At 44.1% G+C, this 23,263-nt stretch overlaps 1 protein-coding gene across 3 annotated transcripts in view; it reads right to left on the bottom strand.

Moving 5' to 3' along the window:
• Positions 1 to 15,020: 15,020 nt before the first annotated feature.
• Positions 15,021 to 23,263, bottom strand: part of LOC124128723 — a 40,964-nt gene continuing 32,721 nt past the window's right edge. For 2 of the 3 annotated variants that reach the window (XM_048398682.1, XM_048398684.1), the window contains 4 exons: positions 22,258 to 22,377; positions 21,025 to 21,117; positions 17,363 to 17,416; positions 15,021 to 16,539 (listed from right to left, as the gene is read on the bottom strand). In XM_048398682.1, coding sequence (XP_048254639.1) covers positions 16,487 to 16,539; positions 17,363 to 17,416; positions 21,025 to 21,117; positions 22,258 to 22,377 — 320 coding nt within the window. In that variant the 3' untranslated portion in view covers positions 15,021 to 16,486. The remainder of the gene's footprint in view (positions 16,540 to 17,362; positions 17,417 to 21,024; positions 21,118 to 22,257; positions 22,378 to 23,263) is intronic. The other variant, XM_048398683.1, reaches the window with a different exon arrangement.

The following is a 23,263-nucleotide window of genomic DNA, read 5'->3' as shown; positions in this document are numbered from 1 at the left end:
TAAATGTTTCAGATACCCATTGAAACGCGCCACTTATATAAGAAGTTAGTCTTTAATTGTTTCAGATCCCTTTGAGACGCACCACTTCTATAAGGAGTTGGACCTTAAATGTTTCAGATCCCGTTGAGACGTGCCACTTATATAAGAAGTTAGTCTTTAAATATTTCAGATACCCGTTGAGACGTGCCACTTATATAAGAAGTTAGTCTTTAAATATTTCAGATACCCGTTGAGACGTGCCACTTATATAAGAAGTTAGTCTTTAAATATTTCAGATACCCGTTGAGACGTGCCACTTATATAAGAAGTTAGTCTTTAAATATTTCAGATACCCGTTGAGACGCGCCGCTTATATAAGAAGTTAGTCTTAAATATTTCAGATACCCGTTGAGACGTGCCACTTATATAAGAAGTTCCATAAAACGTGTCATGTATTCATGTTCTTCCAACTTCTAAATGCCTTTCTTCAAAGACCTTAAAACCCTTTTAATTTATTTTTAACGTTCTGTTTTAGTAATGTTCTGCACATTATTTAGATTTGGCATGTTCACTGGCCAGGCTGTGTTAATTAATACATGATGCATATAAACTATGTATTCACAAAAGTATGTCATGGAAGACACTATTTTGAAAGTGATCTCACATTCTTAGTGTAATAATATAATCATTCCTTTTCAGTTTAGAATTTATTATATACTTCAGTGTGAAAGACTGAGGTTTCTGAAGTTGAGTAAAGATATATTTTCATCGCAGGGAACATGACATTTGTTATCACACGGCTTTCTTTTACAGTAAAAACCAAAACTACGTCTGCGTTGTCTGTAAACAAACATGGCTGATCATTGGACATCTGTTTAACTCATTGGATACCTCGCTAAAGCTCGGAACTTAAAACATTAATTTCACTCGTGACATATTTTCCGTAATAACTCGTACCTCGTGGGTTCTTCTATAAATATCACACTGCCGTCAACATAACACTTTATATTCCACTATATGTTACTTTTGTTAACAAACAATTCAGCATCAACAGTGTTTCACTGCTTCAAATATATATTAACTGAAGCCAAAACATCGAAGCTACTTTCTCCTATTGAACTTGATATCCCGTTCGAACTTAGCGACGTACAGCTAGGCATCCTCACACTAACAATGAACATGACCAATATCAATACTAGTATATGTTCACGTTCCTGGGGACCCGTGAAGATCCGGGTAGAACTGGTCTTCAGCAATCCATGCTTGCCGTAAAAGGCGACTATGCTTCTTGTTAGAGGCGACTAACGGGATCGGGTGGTCAGCCTCGCTGACTTGGTTGAAACATGTCATCGTATCCCAATTGCGTGTATCGATGTTCATGATATCAGTCACTGGATTGTCTGGCCCAGTTTCTATTATTTACAGACCGCCGTCATATGGCTGTAATATTGCTGAGTGCGGCGTTAAACTACAAACAAAAAAACGTTCCTGGGTCACCCATCCATCCACTACCCCGGCAATCATATCCGTCGCTTTTTGCAGAAGACATAGCGTTTTCACATTGCAATAGCTATCCTTTGTATGCATTTTTTGCGGAGAAGTTACAGTGGATATTTTCCAACCATCAGGGTCTGAAGAGTTGTCGCCCTTGGTATGTGTAGTATTTTAAGTGCATACACCACATTCTATATTACTTATTGCACAGAGAGTTATATGATGTCAGGAATATTATGCCATTTTGTGTACATCTTGAAAATGAGAATTAACTATTATTATCTGCGTTCCATGTGATGCTAGAGTAGGCAGCTTTGCATCAGAAATAGGTCGTTCATTGCCATTTTGCAATATGAAAAGGCAATAATAGAATTTCAATTCCATTTTTGCTTCTCCCCAACTTTTTTGGTCGTAATATAACTGTACTATCTGCTCAATAATAATAATAACAAGTGAAACACGTGCGCATGCGTACAGGAGACGCAACCGAAGCCAGTCTGATGATACACACCAGGTACTGGGTAGTCGGGTGATACACATCAGGTACTGGGTAGTCGGGTGATACACATCAGGTACTGGGTAATTGCTTGATACACATCAGGTACTGGGTGTTCCGGATATACACATCAGGTACTTGGTAGTCAGGTGATACACATCAGGTACTGGGTAGTCAGGTGATACACATCAGGTACTGGATAGTCTGGTGATACACATCAGGTACTGGGTAGTCGGGTGATACACATCAGGTACTGGGTAGTCAGGTGATACACATCAGGTACTGGATAGTCTGGTGATACACATCAGGTACTGGGTAGTCGGGTGATACACATCAGGTACTGGGTAGTCGGTTGATACACATCAGGTACTGGGTAGTCAGGTGATACACATCAGGTACTGGATAGTCTGGTGATACACATCAGGTACTGGGTAGTCGGGTGATACACATCAGGTACTGGGTAATTGCTTGATACACATAAGGTACTGGGTAATTGCTTGATACACATCAGGTACTGGGTAGTCGGGTGATACACACCAGGTACTGGGTAGTCGGTTGATACACATCAGGTACTGGGTAGTCGGTTGATACACATCAGGTACTGGGTAGTCGGGTGATACACACCAGGTACTGGGTAGTCGGTTGATACACATCAGGGTCTGGGTAGTCGGTTGATACACATCAGGTACTGGGTAGTCGGGTGATACACATCAGGTACTGGGTAGTCGGTTGATACACATCAGGTACTAGGTAGTCGGTTGATACACATCAGGTACTGGGTAGTCGGTTGATACACATCAGGTACTGGATAGTCGGGTGATACACATCAGGTACTGGGTAGTCGGTTGATACACATCAGGTACTGGGTAGTCGGGTGATACACATCAGGTACTGGGTAGTCGGTTGATACACATCAGGTACTGGGTAGTCGGTTGATACACATCAGGTACTGGGTGTTCCGGATATACACATCAGGTACTGGGTAGTCGGTTGATACACATCAGGTACTGGATAGTCGGGTGATACACATCAGGTACTGGGTAGTCGGTTGATACACATCAGGTACTGGGTAGTCGGGTGATACACATCAGGTACTGGGTAGTCGGTTGATACACATCAGGTACTGGGTAGTCGGGTGATACACATCAGGTACTGGGTTGTCAGGTGATACACATCAGGTACTGGATAGTCGGCTGATACACATCAGGTACTGGGTAGTCGGTTGATACACATCAGGTACTGGGTAGTCAGGTGATACACATAATGCAAATGTCGAAATAAAAAGTACGAGACTTGGAATCAATGAAACATGCCCATTTACTGAATCTCAGAATGTTAAAAGGTCAAATGAGGGTTGCGTCCATAATATAGCCTATGGCGGTACCCCATGATGCAAGTTGGTGATGTTCACTTGAGATTGATAAAGGAAGTTTGATCTATTACCTCAAAGATCTTTTATACATGTTTGCAATCGTTGTGACACTTCAAAGGAAATAGATGAACAAACGATCATGAACAACCAATTTGAGGTCTTGAGCTGCTATGTCACTTGTGAAAGGATTATTACAAACTTAAAAGGCCTAGAAAATACGTACTTGCCTCTCTGTCAAAAGACGAGAAGCGACAACTCTAAATCAAACTCATACACCAATACAACCTTACAATGAGGTGGTCGTGACACGGGTCAGGTTGACCTGCCCACTTTTAGCAGACATTGCAACGACTAAAGCCCATGCAGGTCATCAGTTGCAGCTAGAATTGCCCCAAATTGAGACAAGTGTACTACTGGTGTTTTTTTTCTACATGCTCTAGTTCATGCAGATATTGGCCGCGAATACCTGCGTCATTGCTTGCTCGCTCCCTCCCTCCCTGCATCACTCACTCACTCACTCCTTCCATCACTCCCTGCATCACTCACTCACTCCTTCCATCACTCCCTGCATCACTCACTCCTCCATCTCTCCCTGCATCACTCACTCACTCACTCCTCCATCCCTCCCTGCAACACTCACTCACTCACTCCTTCCATCACTCCCTGCATCACTCACTCACTCACTCCTTCCATTACTCCCTGCATCACTCACTCACTCACTCACTCCTTCCATCACTCCCTGCATCACTCACTCACTCACTCCTCCATCCCTCCCTGCATCACTCACTCACTCACTCCTCCATCTCTCCCTGCATCACTCACTCACTCACTCCTTCCATCACTCCCTGCATCACTCTCACTCACTCCTTCCATCACTCCCTGCATCACTCACTCACTCACTCCTTCCATCACTCCCTGCATCACTCACTCACTCACTCCATCTCTCCCTGCATCACTCACTCACTCACTCCTTCCATCACTCACTCCATCACTCCCTGCATCACTCACTCCTCCATCACTCCCTGCATCACTCACTCACTCACTCCTTCCATAACTCCCTGCATCACTCACTCACTCACTCCTTCCATCCCTCCCTGCATCACTCACTCGCTCACTCCTTCCATAACTCCCTGCATCACTCACTCACTCACTCCTTCCATCACTCCTTGCATCACTCACTCACTCCTTCCATAACTCCCTGCATCACCCACTCACTCACTCCTTCCATCACTCCCTGCATCACTCACTCACTCACTCCTTCCATCCCTCCCTGCATCACTCACTCACTCCTTCCATCACTCCCTGCATCACTCTCTCCTTCCTTCCATCCCTCCCTGCATCACTCACTCCTCCATCCCTCCCTGCATCACTCACTCACTCCTTCCTTCCATCACTCCCTGCATCACTCACTCACTCCTTCTTTCCATCCCTCCCTGCATCACTCACTCACTTACTCCTCCATCCTTCCATCACTCCCTGCATCACTCACTCACTCACTCCTCCATCCTTCCATCACTCCCTGCATCACTCACTCACTCACTCCTCCATCCCTCCCTGCATCACTCACTCACTCACTCCTTCCATCACTCCCTGCATCACTCACTCACTCACTCCTTCCATCACTCCCTGCATCACTCACTCACTCACTCCTCCATCCCTCCCTGCATCACTCACTCCTCCATCCCTCCCTGCATCACTCACTCACTCACTCCTTCCATCACTCCCTGCATCACTCACTCACTCCTTCCATCCCTCCCTGCATCACTCACTCCTCCATCCCTCCCTGCATCACTCACTCCTCCATCCCTCCCTGCATCACTCACTCCTTCCATCCCTCCCTGCATCACTCACTCCTTCCATCCCTCCCTGCATCACTCACTCACTCCTTCCTTCCATCACTCCCTGCATCACTCACTCACTCACTCCTTCCTTCCATTACTCCCTGCATCACTCACTCACTCCTTCCTTCCATCACTCCCTGCATCACACACTCACTCCTTCCTTCCATTACTCCCTGCATCACTCACTCCTCCATCCCTCCCTGCATCTCTCACTCACTCACTCCTTCCTTCAATCACTCCCTGCATCACTCACTCCTCCATCCCTCCCTGCATCACTCACTCACTCACTCCTTCCATCACTCCCTGCATCACTCACTCCTCCATCCCTCCCTGCATCACTCACTCACTCACTCCTTCCATCACTCCCTGCATCACTCACTCACTCACTCCTTCCATCACTCCCTGCATCACTCACTCACTCCTTCCATCACTCCCTGCATCACTCACTCACTCACTCCTCCATCTCTCCCTGCATCACTCACTCACTCCTCCATCTCTCCCTGCATCACTCACTCACTCACTCCTTCCATCACTCCCTGCATCACTCTCACTCCTTCCATAACTCCCTGCATCACTCACTCCATCCCTCCCTGCATCACCCACTCACTCACTCACTCACTCCTTCCATCACTCCCTGCATCACTCACTCACTCACTCCATCTCTCCCTGCATCACTCACTCACTCACTCCTTCCATCACTCACTCCATCACTCCCTGCATCACTCACTCCTCCATCACTCCCTGCATCACTCACTCACTCACTCCTTCCATAACTCCCTGCATCACTCACTCACTCACTCCTTCCATCCCTCCCTGCATCACTCACTCGCTCACTCCTTCCATAACTCCCTGCATCACTCACTCACTCACTCCTTCCATCACTCCTTGCATCACTCACTCACTCCTTCCATAACTCCCTGCATCACCCACTCACTCACTCCTTCCATCACTCCCTGCATCACTCACTCACTCACTCCTTCCATCCCTCCCTGCATCACTCACTCACTCCTTCCATCACTCCCTGCATCACTCTCTCCTTCCTTCCATCCCTCCCTGCATCACTCACTCCTCCATCCCTCCCTGCATCACTCACTCACTCCTTCCTTCCATCACTCCCTGCATCACTCACTCACTCCTTCTTTCCATCCCTCCCTGCATCACTCACTCCTCCATCCCTCCCTGCATCACTCACTCACTCACTCCTCCATCCCTCCCTGCATCACTCACTCACTCCTTCCATCACTCCCTGCATCACTCTCTCCTTCCTTCCATCCCTCCCTGCATCACTCACTCCTCCATCCCTCCCTGCATCACTCACTCACTCCTTCCTTCCATCACTCCCTGCATCACTCACTCACTCCTTCTTTCCATCACTCCCTGCATCACTCACTCACTTACTCCTCCATCCTTCCATCACTCCCTGCATCACTCACTCCTCCATCCCTCCCTGCATCACTCACTCACTCACTCCTCCATCCCTCCCTGCATCACTCACTCACTCACTCCTTCCATCACTCCCTGCATCACTCACTCACTCACTCCTTCCATCACTCCCTGCATCACTCACTCACTCACTCCTCCATCTCTCCCTGCATCACTCACTCCTCCATCCCTCCCTGCATCACTCACTCACTCACTCCTTCCATCACTCCCTGCATCACTCACTCACTCCTTCCATCCCTCCCTGCATCACTCACTCCTCCATCCCTCCCTGCATCACTCACTCCTCCATCCCTCCCTGCATCACTCACTCCTTCCATCCCTCCCTGCATCACTCACTCCTTCCATCCCTCCCTGCATCACTCACTCACTCCTTCCTTCCATCACTCCCTGCATCACTCACTCACTCACTCCTTCCTTCCATTACTCCCTGCATCACTCACTCACTCCTTCCTTCCATCACTCCCTGCATCACACACTCACTCCTTCCTTCCATCACTCCCTGCATCACTCACTCACTCCTTCTTTCCATCCCTCCCTGCATCACTCACTCCTCCATCCCTCCCTGCATCACTCACTCCTCCATCCCTCCCTGCATCACTCACTCACTTACTCCTCCATCCTTCCATCACTCCCTGCATCACTCACTCCTCCATCCCTCCCTGCATCACTCACTCACTCACTCCTTCCATAACTCCCTGCATCACTCACTCCTCCATCCCTCCCTGCATCTCTCACTCACTCACTCCTTCCATCACTCCCTGCATCACTCACTCACTCACTCCTTCCATCACTCCCTGCATCACTCACTCACTCCTTCCATCACTCCCTGCATCACTCACTCACTCACTCCTTCCATCACTCCCTGCATCACTCACTCACTCACTCCTCCATCTCTCCCTGCATCACTCACTCACTCCTCCATCACTCCCTGCATCACTCACTCCTCCATCCCTCCCTGCATCACTCACTCACTCACTCCTTCCATCACTCCCTGCATCACTCACTCCTCCATCCCTCCCTGCATCACTCACTCACTCACTCCTTCCATCACTCCCTGCATCACTCACTCCTCCATCCCTCCCTGCATCACTCACTCACTCACTCCTTCCATCACTCCCTGCATCACTCACTCACTCACTCCTTCCATCACTCCCTGCATCACTCACTCACTCCTTCCATCACTCCCTGCATCACTCACTCACTCACTCCTCCATCTCTCCCTGCATCACTCACTCACTCCTCCATCTCTCCCTGCATCACTCACTCACTCACTCCTTCCATCACTCCCTGCATCACTCTCACTCCTTCCATAACTCCCTGCATCACTCACTCCATCCCTCCCTGCATCACCCACTCACTCACTCACTCACTCACTCCTTCCATAACTCTCTGCATCACTCACTCACTCACTCACTCCATCCCTCCCTCACTTACTCACTCACTCCTTTTACGTGGTGATGATCTAACAAGAGATGCATTTCCATCAATAGACATTGTTCTCTCTTTTCTTCCGTTTATGGAGGGCACGGGTGGCCCAGTCGTCTGAGGTGCCGCTATTCCCTGTGCTGAGTTGAGTGCCCGACACCTATGAGTGTGGGTTCGAATCCCGGTTCGCCCCGATTATGTTTCTAGGTTTGTCAGCACCATACCCGTGTTCGTGGGTTTCACCGAAGTGGTAAACGTCTTAGACCTGCATCACTTCGGGCTTTCCTCCCACATTAAGCTTACACATCGTGATATAACTGGAATAATGTTCAAAGCCGCGTTAAACTCAATCACTCACTTTTCGGTTAATGTTGTCTGTATGTGCTTCCTTTCTTCCTAATCAGTTTATTATGCATGTACCTGCTTCAGGTAAATGGATGTTTTGATATCATTCAATAACGGTTGAAAAGCCAGTTCCATTCCACTGATTTACCCACCTGAAGAACAAATAAAAGATACCAGTGAAAAAATACTCCCCACAAGACTGTAGGACAAGGGGGATGACTTCAACTTTCCAACACTCAACTTTCCCTTTGTTCAACCCGCTGCAGCATGCAGGTTTCAAAAAGTATCACACGACAAGGTTATAACATTCAAGGCGTCAGTAAAGCTATCGAAACGTTATTTGGTTTATTTGTGAAGACATTTCCAAATCTGACACTTAAGTGACAAAACATTTCCAATGACTTTTTGACTTTTACCATATGTCCCCGTGCTGTTTCAGGTGAACAAATGACATGCATTTGCATGCATCTGTAATTTAAACTCCATTCGAATGGAACAATTATGTATCTAACAGTCAGATACCCTCGAGTCACGTTAGTTGCGACATAGTGTGTCGGTGACATGTCCATTCTAACATGAAAATAAGTGTAAGAATGAATACGTGAAACATTGCTTGGCCTCTCAGAACAATCGGTCTCAATCGGTTAATTTCAAGACATTAGATTCCTGCTTCTCGGAGACTGGGTTTCGTCTTCATTTTTTAAACAAAACCATGATTTTAACACCATAAGTAAACCTGAGAGCAACCATGCTTGTCGTAAAAAGCGACTCTGCTTCATGTAAAAAGCGACTCTGCTTGATGTAAAGGGCGACTCTGCTTGATGTAAAAAGCGACTCTGCTTGATGTAAAGGGCGACTCTGCTTGATGTAAAAAGCGACTCTGCTTGATGTAAAAAGCGACTCTGCTTGATGTAAAAAGCGACTCTGCTTGATGTAAAGGGCGACTCTGCTTGATGTAAAGGGCGACTCTGCTTGATGTAAAAAGCGACTCTGCTTGATGTAAAGGGCGACTCTGCTTGATGTAAAGGGCGACTCTGCTTGATGTAAAAAGCGACTCTGCTTGATGTAAAAAGCGACTCTGCTTGATGTAAAAAGCGACTCTGCTTGTCGTAAAAAGCGACTCTGCTTGATGTAAAGGGCGACTCTGCTTGTCGTAAAATGCGACTCTGCTTGATGTAAAGGGCGACTCTGCTTGATGTAAAATGCGACTCTGCTTGATGTAAAAAGCGACTCTGCTTGATGTAAAGGGCGACTCTGCTTGATGTAAAAAGCGACCATGCTTGTCGTAAAAGGCGACTATGCTTGTTGTAAAGGGCGACTATGCTTGTCGTAAAAGGCGACTTACGGGATAGGGTGGTCAGGCTTGCTGACTTGGTTGATGCATGTCATCGTATCCCATTTGCGTGGATTGATGCTTATGATGTCAATCACTGGATTGTCTGGTCAATACTCGATTATTTACAAACAGCCGTCATATACCTAGAATATTGCTGAGTGCGGTGTTAAACAACAAACAAACAGACCGTCGTGAAAACAATGACATTTTGCGGTGTACGCGTGAAGAAACGCTTTAATAACAAAAATAACACAAAACGCAACATACATCTAAAGATTTAATCTGAATAGTAATGTAGCAAGATAGATACAAATTTAAGATGTGGACGGTATTTATACCGGACCTAGGGTGATGGGAGACGACAGGACGGTTTGTGAGTAAATGTAATTGTCTGTTTCAATAGGAATATATCCAGACAAAACCAAGGCAAAGTGTAAAAATAACAAAACAATAACAATCCAGTTGTGCACCGTGTATATAAAGGCTACAAATGCCATAATACAAGTAAAAATGGAGCCACAAGGGTGTGTAGCTCACCTGATTCATAAGGAAATGTCATAACAAATAACTAATACAAGTAAATTCGAAATGCGCCAAAGGACGGACCGCATACCACACATAGAATCAAGGTCTAAAATGATACATGCACGCATGGCTGAGTAATGTGCCAATTTACATTTTCAATATGGTCGGGATATTGTGATCACATTTTTGCTCCGATCTTATACACAAAATGTCAGCTTCACAAACCGAGATCTGTCAGAAATGCTGCACCATTGGACAAACAGGTGTATTAAGCGGTCATGTTTGAAATTCAGATCTTTATTTTGTGGCCTTTTAAACACCATAGGTTGGATCATCCGTGTAGAAATTCTGTTTCTGGGGTGTCGACAATACGAACTGAGGGATAGAGAGCCACAACATGAGCTCCCTTGACTTTCAGTCATGTGAGCTAAAAATGTAGTGGGTCAAATACATATGTTTCAAATGCACTTCCGTAGCTAAATTCATATATTGCACATTTGTCTTCATAAAACTGGTGAAGACATAAGTCGCTTCTCTCAGGCTTTACCGTGACGTATGGTGATAACAAATCTCTTATCAGAAATATACTGGGTATATATGTTTTTGTGTGCCACACACATCTAATTACGATGGATAAAAGAACTTTCTAATTTTCCAGTCTTCCCTAAACTGGAATTGCTAAAGGTCAACACGTAACTACTGCCTTCCCACATCGTATATACGAACACGTTGGAAACTGTGCAGTCTGCGGCAATCCAGCATAATCCAATAACTTTCCAGATCGGGATATATTTCAATGTTGAATGTAATAGTCACTCCATTTATTCAGTTTGTACTCAGCATATATGCCATGTTCTTTCCAAGGAAATGGAGTGATAATCGAGTCTGGACCAGACAATCCAGTGCTTGACATCATGAGCATCGATCTGCGCAATTGAGATACGATGACATGTACCAAGTCAGCGAGTATGACCACTCGATCCCTCGTACGACAAGCATTGTTGCCTTTTACGGCAAGCATGGGTTGCTGAAAACCTATTTTACACCGGATCATCACGGGTCTTAATGACAGGTAACCTTTGAATTTGAAAGACAGATCTAGTTGTGATGGAGTTGGATTTGAGCTGAAAATCAGTGATGAAACTACGTTTCTGGAAACGGGTCAGCATGTGCTGCCCTACCACTAACACCCGCCGTACAATTTTGCAGTAAAAGTGAGTAAAACTCCCAGCCGCAGCCTGAAAATGATTCCAGGCATTTTATGTCAGGCACAAAGAACTGGTTTCACACTTTGTATCAGTATGAGGAATTGAACCCAGATCTTCCGAGTCACGAGCGAACACTGTAACTATTCATCTTCCCGAGGCAAGGGAGTTAACAGCCAATAAAAGTCCAGTTTCCACCCTTGCCGAACTGGGCTGGAATGATGGAGTAATATTTTGGCTGGACTAACGAGTCTATGCACACGTGGCCGGGCGTGGTATGTCGTGTCCAGCCACAGGGCTGCGAGTTAAAACTTGAGGCAGTTCTGGATGATGATGAAGTATATTCTTGTTCTTATCAGATGATGGGAGGGAAGCTTGAAAAAAGAGAACCTCCTCCATAAGAGTGCATGCGTTTCAACTTGCAGCCCAGTGGCTGGACTTAACATCCGACGCCCGTCCAATCAAACTCGTATAAGGAAATCGACATCAGGTCCGTCAACGGCCGTGCAGATTCGCTCGCTTGCAGGATTGGCAAAGCAAGTGTACCTACACAGAGTTGATTTCGAAATCTTGTGGTGTTTTTGAAGATGTTCACATGATTTGATGCACTTATCGAAGTAAGACCCGTTTAATCACAATACAGAATTTGATTATCGATCAGATCGTCTTGACTGGGAGATGCCATTTGTTTAAAACAAATACAAGTGATATGACAGGTGGAATCTGATTGGTTAATATTAGGGACACAAAAGGCACATAACTGGTTATAGCCACTGGTAGCGCTACGCTCGAGCCTAGAAATTCAAGCCTAGTTCGGCAAGGGTGGAAACTGGACTTTTGCAGTCAGTTAACTCCCTTGGCTCGGGAAGATGGTAACTACTCGGCTTTGTCATCACTTCATACTTAACACTGTCTCAGTGAGTTTGTTCATCTCCGCACTGAGCAGTGTTTCAGTAACAACACGGAGTGTCAGTTTGAAGTGGAAGGGGCAGGTCGTACATGACAATCACTGGAGCCCAAGATCAAAGGTGTCTGGCGCGCCTAAGAGACTTAACTTCCACACCGATTAACAGTGCCTAAGACGAGTTAGTCAGTCCCGTCTCGAAGAAAACTGTGCATGCATACAGTGACAGTGCCTTGTTTATAAAATGAAAATGATGTAACCTGGACAAGTGGATAATTTCAAAATATCGTAAATACAACGAGTCCACAAAAAGTAAGTGTTCAAGCACAAACATATATTGTTGTTTTGGTAGTGATTGCAAATTAATATGGTCACTTTACACACAAACACGCTATGCTGGAATGTAAAGGGGGAAACAGTGGTAACCATGGAAACACATCAACGACAACTCTAATTACGTACAGTGAATCTTTTGAGAATAACAGAAAACAGTATATGGCACAATCTGAAAACCTTGTGATCCGGAAATCTCTTCTCCCCATGTGAATATATTTGTTTACCCATCTAGATAGTAAAATATAAAATCCCAATTTAAAAAAAATAAATTTACAAATGACATGACGACATGACATATTGTCATAATATTATCAATTTGTTTGCTATTTGACATTTTTCAGCATTATACAATCAAGGATGTCGTTTGTCACAAACATGTCACCAACATGTCACAGGCAAACTTTTCATGTTTGAAGACGTCATCAGGACAGTGACATTATGTAAGCTCTTCACAGCTGAGTTCTTGTGTTTATGAAGCGCTGAAACTTCATCTGCACGGAAGTGGAATACTCAAGAACACCGCATATATCTGCAGTCAGACATCCTTGGAAGGTACCCTTTCCAATGACATAAACAGCATTTCCAGTTGGCCAAGATAAACTACACACATACAGAATAAAATATAAAAAACAAATTTATCCGTCTTCTACCTTCCCACTAAATGTAGTAATAAAAAAACCATTAGACAATAGGAGAAGTTAGTTAACTGTTAGACATTTTCATTTTAATGTTTACATTATTTTCCCCAAACAACAATATTCTTGTGGGAACACTTTGAGAAAACATGTTTCTAATATTTAATTACCGTATTCAACGTAATAAGCGCCCCGCTCTAATAAGCACCCGGCGATATTTGCTAATATTTTGGTTAGTGAACAATCCCAATTAGCACCACTTCCGATTGATCAATGTACACAAGACTTATTTATTCGTGTATAATATGCACCCCTGTGTAATATGCACCCTCAATTATGGGCAATTAAATTCTGGAAAAATATATCTGTCGTATATAAACATTTCAGGGTGTCACCGAATCACGAAATTTATCTTTCAACTGTTTTTTTCACCAAAATATCACCAATAATAGAGCCCTATATTTCTAATTTTGAGAGCACCCTGGGCGCTTATTACGTCGAATACGATACATTTTTATCATGTTTTGGGGGAAAATGTAGACGTGCTATAAAAAGGAGGCTTCTTGTCACAGATATTACAACCTCTTAAAGTAAAAATCAATAACAATTCCACGATATATTTGAAACAGGTAATGTCGGAGGTCTGAGGGTTGGTCAACAGACACAGCTGGGGAAATAAATGTTCAGGGTCTTGTGACACTTAACAAGACAATAACAAGGAATTGTTTCAATAGTATAACAAAATTACACTCTGAATTCACAGTGTAACACACATAAAACATATCAGTTAATAACAGTGATATTGTACTGGGAACTGCAATATAAACTGGTTGTACATGTATTAAACTGCTTAAGCTACTGTGGACGTCCCAGATTACACCAGAAACTGACCCGTGCTCTATAGGTCATGATTGCACTTTTTGCAGTTTTGTATGTCACCTTTATCACACAATACTCCTCCAATATCACAGAAGGGGCAGCTGAAATGGGCTTAACCAGTGAAATGTTTGGATACCAGTTAGAGGGACACAACGTGCTGACTGATTTTGTCATAAAGAACCACATGTCTGGTCATAAGGTTTCTAGGGTTAGTACTCCATATAATATAAAGGCATTATCAAATTTAAATTGATTGATGATATACATTCACACAAACATAAATATAGATAAACATACATGGATTTTGTATATTATAATGAGTGTACACACACACACACTCTTAGTACTATTATACTTAACACTCCTATTCATTTTTATTTTCATGGCTAGTGTGTTCACTCTGTCCCATAAAGCATTGGCTGGCTAACACAGGGCACCATGTCACAATGTCATCTTAGCACTAAGACTATCCTGAGCCTATGTTAAAGTATGGGAGTTACTATCACCTCAGCACTAAGACTATCCTGAGCCTTTGTTAAAGTATGGGAGTTACAATCATCTTAGCACTAAGACTATCCTAAGCCTATGTTAAAGTATGGGAGTTACAATCACCTTAGCACTAAGACTATCCTAAGCCTATGTTAAAGTATGGGAGTTACAATCACCTTAGCACTAAGACTATCCTGAGCCTCTGTTAAAGTATGGGAGTTACAATCATCTTAGCACTAAGACTATCCTGAGCCTATGTTAAAGTATGGGAGTTACAATCACCTTAGCACTAAGACTATCCTGAGCCTATGTTAAAGAATGGGAGTTACAACCACCTTAGCACTAAGACTATCCTAAGCCTATGTTAAAGTATGGGAGTTACAATCACCTCAGCACTAAGACTATCCTGAGCCTATGTTAAGGTATGGGAGTTACAATCACTTAAGTGCTAAGACTATCCTGAGCCTATGTTCAAGTATGGGAGTTACAATCACCTTAGCACTAAGACTATCCTAAGCCTATGTTAAAGTATGGGAGTTACAATCTCTTAAGTGCTAAGACTATCCTGAGCCTATGTTAAAGTGTGGGAGTTACAATCACCTTAGCACTAAGACTATCCTAAGCCTATGTTAAAGTATGGGAGTTACAATCACTTAAGTGCTAAGACTATCCTGAGCCTATGTTAAAGTGTGGGAGTTACAATCACCTTAGCACTAAGACTATCCTGAGCCTATGTTAAAGTATGGGAGTTACAATCATCTTAGCACTAAGACTATCCTGAGCCTATGTTAAAGTATGGGAGTTACAATCACTTAAGTGCTAAGACTATCCTGAGCCTATGTTCAAGTATGGGAGTTACAATCACCTTAGCACTAAGACTATCCTAAGCCTATGTTAAAGTATGGGAGTTACAATCACTTAAGTGCTAAGGCTATCCTGGGCCTATGTTAAAGTGTGGGAGTTACAATCACCTTAGCACTAAGACTATCCTGAGCCTCTGTTAAAGTATGGGAGTTACAATCATCTTAGCACTAAGACTATCCTGAGCCTAAATGGAGGAACGTCTACTAGCTGACTGAACCCGTGCACAGGTCTTGATGTATTTTCACAAACATAGCTTTTTAAATAAATTGGACTAAACAATTTGAATTTGAATTTGAACAAACCTATTTTCACCTGACACACTGCCAAGCAATGAGTGAGTGAGTGAGTATGGTTTTTCGCCGCTTTTAGCAATATTTCAGCACATTGAATGGGGACACCAGAAATGGGCTTCACACATTGTACCCATGTCGGGAATCGAACCCGGGTCTTCGGCGTGATGAGCGAACGCTTTAACCACTAGGCTACCCGACTGCCCCGCCAAGCAATGATGTGCACATGTAACGCTTACATTGCTATTAAATCTAGAAAGAAAGAAATTAGAAGCAAAATCTTCCTGATTACCCAGATATGTATAAAAGAAAACACACCAGGGCATGTCCTGACAAATGTTTTTCTCATACAAAGATATTGAAAAAACCCCACTCAACCTCATTCACAAAATTATAATCTGTATTCAGTTATTTAAAGTTGATGAGAATAAGTTCTTTTTCCAGTAGTACATTTACCATTCAGTTTGATTGCAATGTGGTGTATCTGATTACAGTGGAACCCCAACATCATTTGTTCTCCTTGTGCTGGTGTATATCTAAATCTAAAGATGGTTGACACAATATCATGTGGACGGAGATGGTTATAGTGGTGTCAAGCTCAAATGGGCAGGATAAAATATAAAAAGTATCACTTGTCTTCTTCTAGCTCATCCGTATCTTCCTCCAGTGCTGACGTGTCGCCTGAAACAGAAGAAGGACTTAAGTTGCATGTTGTAATTCATGTCTACTTGCCACACCAATGGGCCTTCCTTCTCTAATCGTATCTAAAGGGGGTGGTATGGTAGTCTAGTGGTTAAGTGTTGCTCGTCACGCCGACGACCCGGGTTCGAATCCCGACATGGGTACAATATGTGAAGCCCATTTCTGGTGTCCCCTGCCGTGATATTGCTGGAATACTGTTAAAAGCTGAGTAAAACCATACTCACTCACTCACTCTTACCTTAAGTTAAGAACCTGGCTTTGCAGGTCAGGAAAAGATAAATCAGTGGTTGATATCAATTACATATCGAACTATTTAGTGCCCTCTTTTGACAAGCACATGCTGTCTGGAACAATTCAATCCCAGAATACCAACAGGATTTTATTTCACTCTCTTTTTCAGTTAAATAACTAACATTTTGACTGGTCACATTTTTTATGTCTAACATATGACAAATATTTCACCTACCTTCAATATAAAACATATTCAACATTAATATTAAATTTCACAATATTTTACTAAGGGACCAATTTTTCATATACTTTTCTGTAGCTGCCTCAAGACCTAGACACCCATTTTCTTTCTCAGAAAGGAGCAGAACAATATATTTTCTTTTCATAAATCATTTTTGTCAGAATGTATAGCGACCACTTAATTATATTGTTTCAAAAAGATGAGGCCAATTTTATTTCCAGTATTTTCCTGCAACAATGTCTGAAATAAAATCACAGTCACATCCCCAGAATATCAAACTGTCAGTCCCGAAATATGGACAAGAAACTCATGCAAGAATCAAGCAAGTACCTCTCGTGATCTTCAGGTCTTCGGGCAGTTGATACTCCGTGTTCTGCGAGGTCACTGCAACACACATGCAACATGCAGAAGGCTGACATGCACCAGAAAAACGGGCAGACTCCCTCAAAGAAGCCCAGAAAGATAACCTGTATTCCCTCTACAGAAACTGATCAGAAAGTCAACTACATTCAAACTGACACAAAAATAGTGCTACGGCACTGTAGCTCACCTGGGGCTGGTTCCACAAAGTTATCTTATGGTGATCTTAACTCGCATACCTTGACATCCGATCATCGTAGTTCTAAGATCACTTTGTGGAATGGGCCTTTGATGTGTAGTCAACATTTAAAATGCAAAGACAGTCACTGGTAAAGAAACAGTTATTATTAACATTGATCTGTTTTGCAAAGTAAAAAGTATTTAATAATAACTAACACTAAAATCCAATGAACTGACACAATAAAGGAATAAACCGTTTTCTCTACATGTATGTGGCTGGCATTGGAGCCACATTGAAAATCAGATTTGAACTTGTTGAACAAACTGGGACGTTTCAGCCTCATAGGTCCGGTGCTTGAGAAGATGTTTTGAATCAAATTTCCAATATGGCCGCCATGGCAGTCATCGGAATTGTCAGATTTCTGTGAGGACTGCTGCAATTCGCTGTGCAGAGTTGCGTCCCTCGGACACGCCAGAAACCTATGATTGTGGGTTCGAATCCCGGTTCGCCCAGATTATGTTTCTAGGTTTGTCAGCACCATACCCGTGCTCGTAGGTTTCACCGAAGTGGTAAACATCTGAGACCTGCATCACTTCGGGCTTTCCTCCCAAATTAAGCTGACACGCTGTGATGTAACTGGAATACTGTTAAAATTGACGTTAAACCCAACTCACTCACTCACTCACTGTGAGGACTATTGGGAGACACCATAGGTGGGAGATTAATACAAACATTTCACTGCAGAGATCTTGTAGTTCCAGAGTAGAAAAATACATTAACAGAAACAGCAAGGTTGTAGCTGATAAAAAAATCCAATAGGCAATATTTAATGTAATATTTATTTTTCTGCATATCTTATTCATGCTGCATATGTTATACATGCTGCATCTCAAATTTCATGATACATGCAGCAAGCGCTCTTTGATGGGCAAAAATGACAATTACAATATGTCTGCCACGGTGGCCATTTCTCAAATCAGATTGGAATTCCGTGAACATGTTTTAGTGACACAATACACAAGTTCCAACTCCAGTGTCCTGATAGGAGGCGACAAAGATATTAAAGTTGACAATGGACAAGTGGACTGATAGGAGGCGACAAAGATATAAAAGTTGACAATGGACAAGTGGACTGATAGGAGGCGACAAAGATATAAAAGTTGACAATGGACAAGTGTCCTGATAGGAGGCGACAAAGATATAAAAGTTGACAATGGACAAGTGGACTGATCGGAGGTGACAAAGATATAAAAGTTGACAATGGACAAGTGTCCTGATAGGAGGTGACAAAGATATAAAAGTTGACAATGGACAAGTGGACTGATAGGAGGCGACAAAGATATAAAAGTTGACAATGGACAAGTGGACTGATAGGAGGCGACAAAGATATAAAAGTTGACAATGGACAAGTGGACTGATAGGAGGCGACAAAGATATAAAAGTTGACAATGGACAAGTGGACTGATCGGAGGTGACAAAGATATAAAAGTTGACAATGGACAAGTGGACTGATAGGAGGCGACAAAGATATAAAAGTTGACAATGGACAAGTGGACTGATAGGAGGCGACAAAGATATAAAAGTTGACAATGGACAAGTGTCCTGATAGGAGGCAACAAAGATATAAAAGTTGACAATGGACAAGTGTCCTGATAGGAGGCGACAAAGATATAAAAGTTGACAATTGACAAGTGTCCTGATAGGAGGCAACAAAGATATAAAAGTTGACAATGGACAAGTGTCCTGATAGGAGGCAACAAAGATATAAAAGTTGACAATGGACAAGTGTCCTGATAGATGAGATCACTTGACTTTGTTTGTTGTTTAACGACGCACTCAGCAATATTCCAGCTATATAAAAGGCAGTCTGTAAATAATCGAGTCTGAACCAGACAATCCACTGATTGACATCATGAGCATCGATCCACGCAATTGGGACATGCATCAACGAAGTCAGCGAGCTTGACCACCCAGTGCCTTTAGTCGCCCCTTATGACAAGCATAGTCGCCTTTTACGGCAAGCATGGGTTGCTGAGGACCTATTCTACCCCGGATCTTCACGGGTCCACTTGACTTTTAGTCAGGTGAACTGAAAACATGGTTCAAATAAAGGTACACATGGCCTTAGGTCCAGGTCTTTTATTATGGAGAGGGGGAGGTGGGGCTGGGGATACTGGACGCCACACAGGACTGCATCCAATTAAACATGCATCATCCACCAGTTCCCCAGTTTATGTAACATTTGTTTATGCACCGCCCCCCCCCCCCCCCCCACCACTTCTCCAATCCCCTATAAATATGACAAGTTACTTAGTATAATTAGTTTACAAATGTTCTCAAATTCCATGCTGAACCAGAAGCAATCAAGTGTCAGAAAACAGCCCAAAGTTTTATAATAATAATTAAGTCAACAGAAGAACTTGCTGTTGAACCAATAACATGCAGAAACTGGAAAGGAATCTCACAGCATTTCATAAAACAAACACTTGAAAGCTTAAGCTGACAATTCAAGAACCAACAGATCTACACTAATTGCCAAAACAAACCTAAGATTGGGTTTTTCAGGCCAATGATAGAAGGGAAGTTTGTTTTGATCCGTAGTGTATGTAGCCTACCTTTCTACAGTACTGAGATGACCAGTAAACCAAGACCAATGATAGAAGGGTTGTTTGTTTTGATCCGTAGTGTATGTAGCCTACCTTTCTTCAGTACTGAGATGACCAGCAGACCAAGACCAATGATAGAAGGGAAGTTTGTTTTGATCCATAGTGTATGTAGCCTACCTTTCTACAGTACTGAGATGACCAGCAGACCAAGACCAATGATTGAAGGGATGTTTGTTTTGATCCGTAGTGTATGTAGCCTACCTTTCTTCAGTACTGAGATGACCAGCAGACCAAGACCAATGATAGAAGGGAAGTTTGTTTTGATCCGTAGTGTATGTAGTCACATTTCTTCAGTACTGAGATGACCAGCAGACCAAGACCAATGATTGAAGGGATGTTTGTTTTGATCCGTAGTGTATGTAGCCTACCTTTCTTCAGTACTGAGATGACCAGCAGACCAAGACCAATGATAGAAGGGAAGTTTGTTTTGATCCGTAGTGTATGTAGTCACATTTCTTCAGTACTGAGATGACCAGCAAACCAAGACCAATGATTGAAGGGATGTTTGTATTGATCCGTAGTGTATGTAGTCACATTTCTTCAGTACTGAGATGACCAGCAGACCAAGACCAACGATAGAAGGGAAGTTTGTTTTGATCCGTAGTGTATGTAGTCACATTTCTTCAGTACTGAGATGACCAGCAGACCAAGACCAATGATAGAAGGGAAGTTTGTTTTGATCCGTAGTGTATGTAGCCTACCTTTCTACAGTACTGAGATGACCAGCAGACCAAGACCAACGATAGAAGGGATGTTTGTTTTGATCCGTAGTGTATGTAGCCTACCTTTCTTCAGTACAGAGATGACCAGCAAACTGAGACCAATGAGGAGAGTAAATCCACACATTGCCGCCCCAGCGATGGGCACACTTGTCGACACTGAAATGGATGTTATTTTGGAATTAAGCAGCAATAAAAAATAGTGTGGAAATAGTGTTCGGCAATAGCGGAAAGTCCAGGTAATTGTTTAACTTCACAATTGCTCTGCCAAAATTTCTGGGGCTCAAGTTAGAAGCAGGACAAAATCAAAATGGAATATCATAATTTTCTATTATAACAAACACATGTACATCCCATACATTATTTTCTGCCAAAAGTCTGAGGACATGAAATGTCAAGATACCAGTATGAAGTTTCTCATCTTTCTGAACTGAGTACAGAACTGAGACACCAGGGTCCACTTGCACAAAGCCATCATAGCGCTAAGACTATTGTCAGCCTATGTTAAAGGTATGGGAGTTACGATCATCTTAGAGCCAAGATCGCTTTGTGCAAGTGGGCCCAGGATGGCGTGGAGCCTCTCACCTGAACAGAACTGAGAAACCAGGATGGCATGGAGCTTCTCACCTGAACAGAACTGAGACACCAGGATGGCATGGCGCCTCTCACCTGAACAGAACTGAGACACCAGGGTGGCATGGAGCTTCTCACCTGAACAGAACTGAGACACCAGGGTGGCATGGAGCTTCTCATCTGAACAGAACTGAGACACCAGGATGGCATGGCGCCTCTCACCTGAACAGAACTGAGACACCAGGATGGCATGGAGCCTCTCACCTGAACAGAACTGAGACCAGAGGATGGCGTGGAGCTTCTCACCTGAACAGAACTGAGACACCAGGATGGCATGGAGCTTCTCACCTGAACAGAACTGAGACACCAGGATGGCATGGAGCTTCTCACCTGAACAGAACTGAGACACCAGGATGGCATGGAGCTTCTCACCTGAACAGAACTGAGACACAAGGATGGCATGGAGCTTCTCACCTGAACAGAACTGAGACACCAGGATGGCATGGAGCTTCTCACCTGAACAGAACTGAGACACCAGGATGGCATGGAGCCTCTCATCTGAACAGAACTGAGACACAAGGATGGCATGGAGCCTCTCACCTGAACAGAACTGAGACACCAGGATGGCATGGAGCTTCTCACCTGAACAGAACTGAGACACCAGGATGGCATGGAGCCTCTCATCTGAACAGAACTGAGACACAAGGATGGCATGGAGCCTCTCACCTGAACAGAACTGAGACACCAGGATGGCGTGGATGGTTCCCAGCAGCAGCATGAGCACCCCCAGGACGATGCCCAACAGCCAGAGCGTTCCTTTCTCCACCATCTCTTCCTGCCCAGTGTCTGCAAACACAGCCACCATACCACACTGTAAATCATTGCACTCATTTGTTCCTGGTTTGTGAAAGTTCCATGGGGATGATTAATGGTTAGAAAGATGAAACCAAACTTTTACAAGAAATTATATCTTTGTCTCAAATATGGATAATGATATGCGTATATATGAAATACTTAAATAACTTTATATTTCTTTAAACGTTCCTACTGCAGCTGCTGGGAGGGCAGGGCACCAGTCTGTCTCTATCCGACCCCTCCCCATACAGCACTGCACTGCTGGGGGGGCAGGGCACCAGTCTGTCTCTATCCGACCCCTCCCCATACAGCACTGCACCGCTGGGGGGGCAGGGCACCAGTCTGTCTCTATCAGACCCCTCCCCATACAGCACTGCACTGCACCGCTGGGAGGGCAGGGCACCAGTCTGTCTCTATCAGACCCCTCCCCATACAGCACTGCACCGCTGGGGGGGCAGGGCACCAGTCTGTCTCTATCAGACCCCTCCCCATACAGCACTGCACTGCACCGCTGGGAGGGCAGGGCACCAGTCTGTCTCTATCAGACCCCTCCCCATACAGCACTGCACCGCTGGGGGGGCAGGGCACCAGTCCGTCTCTATCAGACCCCTCCGCATACAGCACTGCACTGTTGGGGAGGGCAGGGCACCAGTCCGTCTCTATCAGACCCCTCCGCATACAGCACTGCACCGCTGGGGGGGCAGGGCACCAGTCCGTCTCTATCAGACCCCTCCGCATACAGCACTGCACTGTTGGGGAGGGCAGGGCACCAGTCTGTCTCTATCCGACCCCTCCCCATACAGCACTGCACTGCTGGGAGTACAGGGCACCAGTCTGTCTCTATCCGACCCCTCCCCATACAGCACTGCACTGCTGG

Source organism: Haliotis rufescens, unplaced genomic scaffold (genome assembly GCF_023055435.1).
Source record: "Haliotis rufescens isolate VD_foot unplaced genomic scaffold, xgHalRufe1.0.p SCAF_182, whole genome shotgun sequence".
Lineage (NCBI taxonomy): Eukaryota > Metazoa > Mollusca > Gastropoda > Lepetellida > Haliotidae > Haliotis > Haliotis rufescens.
The sequence above is the reverse complement of the archived record's forward strand: the minus strand, read 5'-3'. Positions and strand labels throughout refer to the sequence as shown.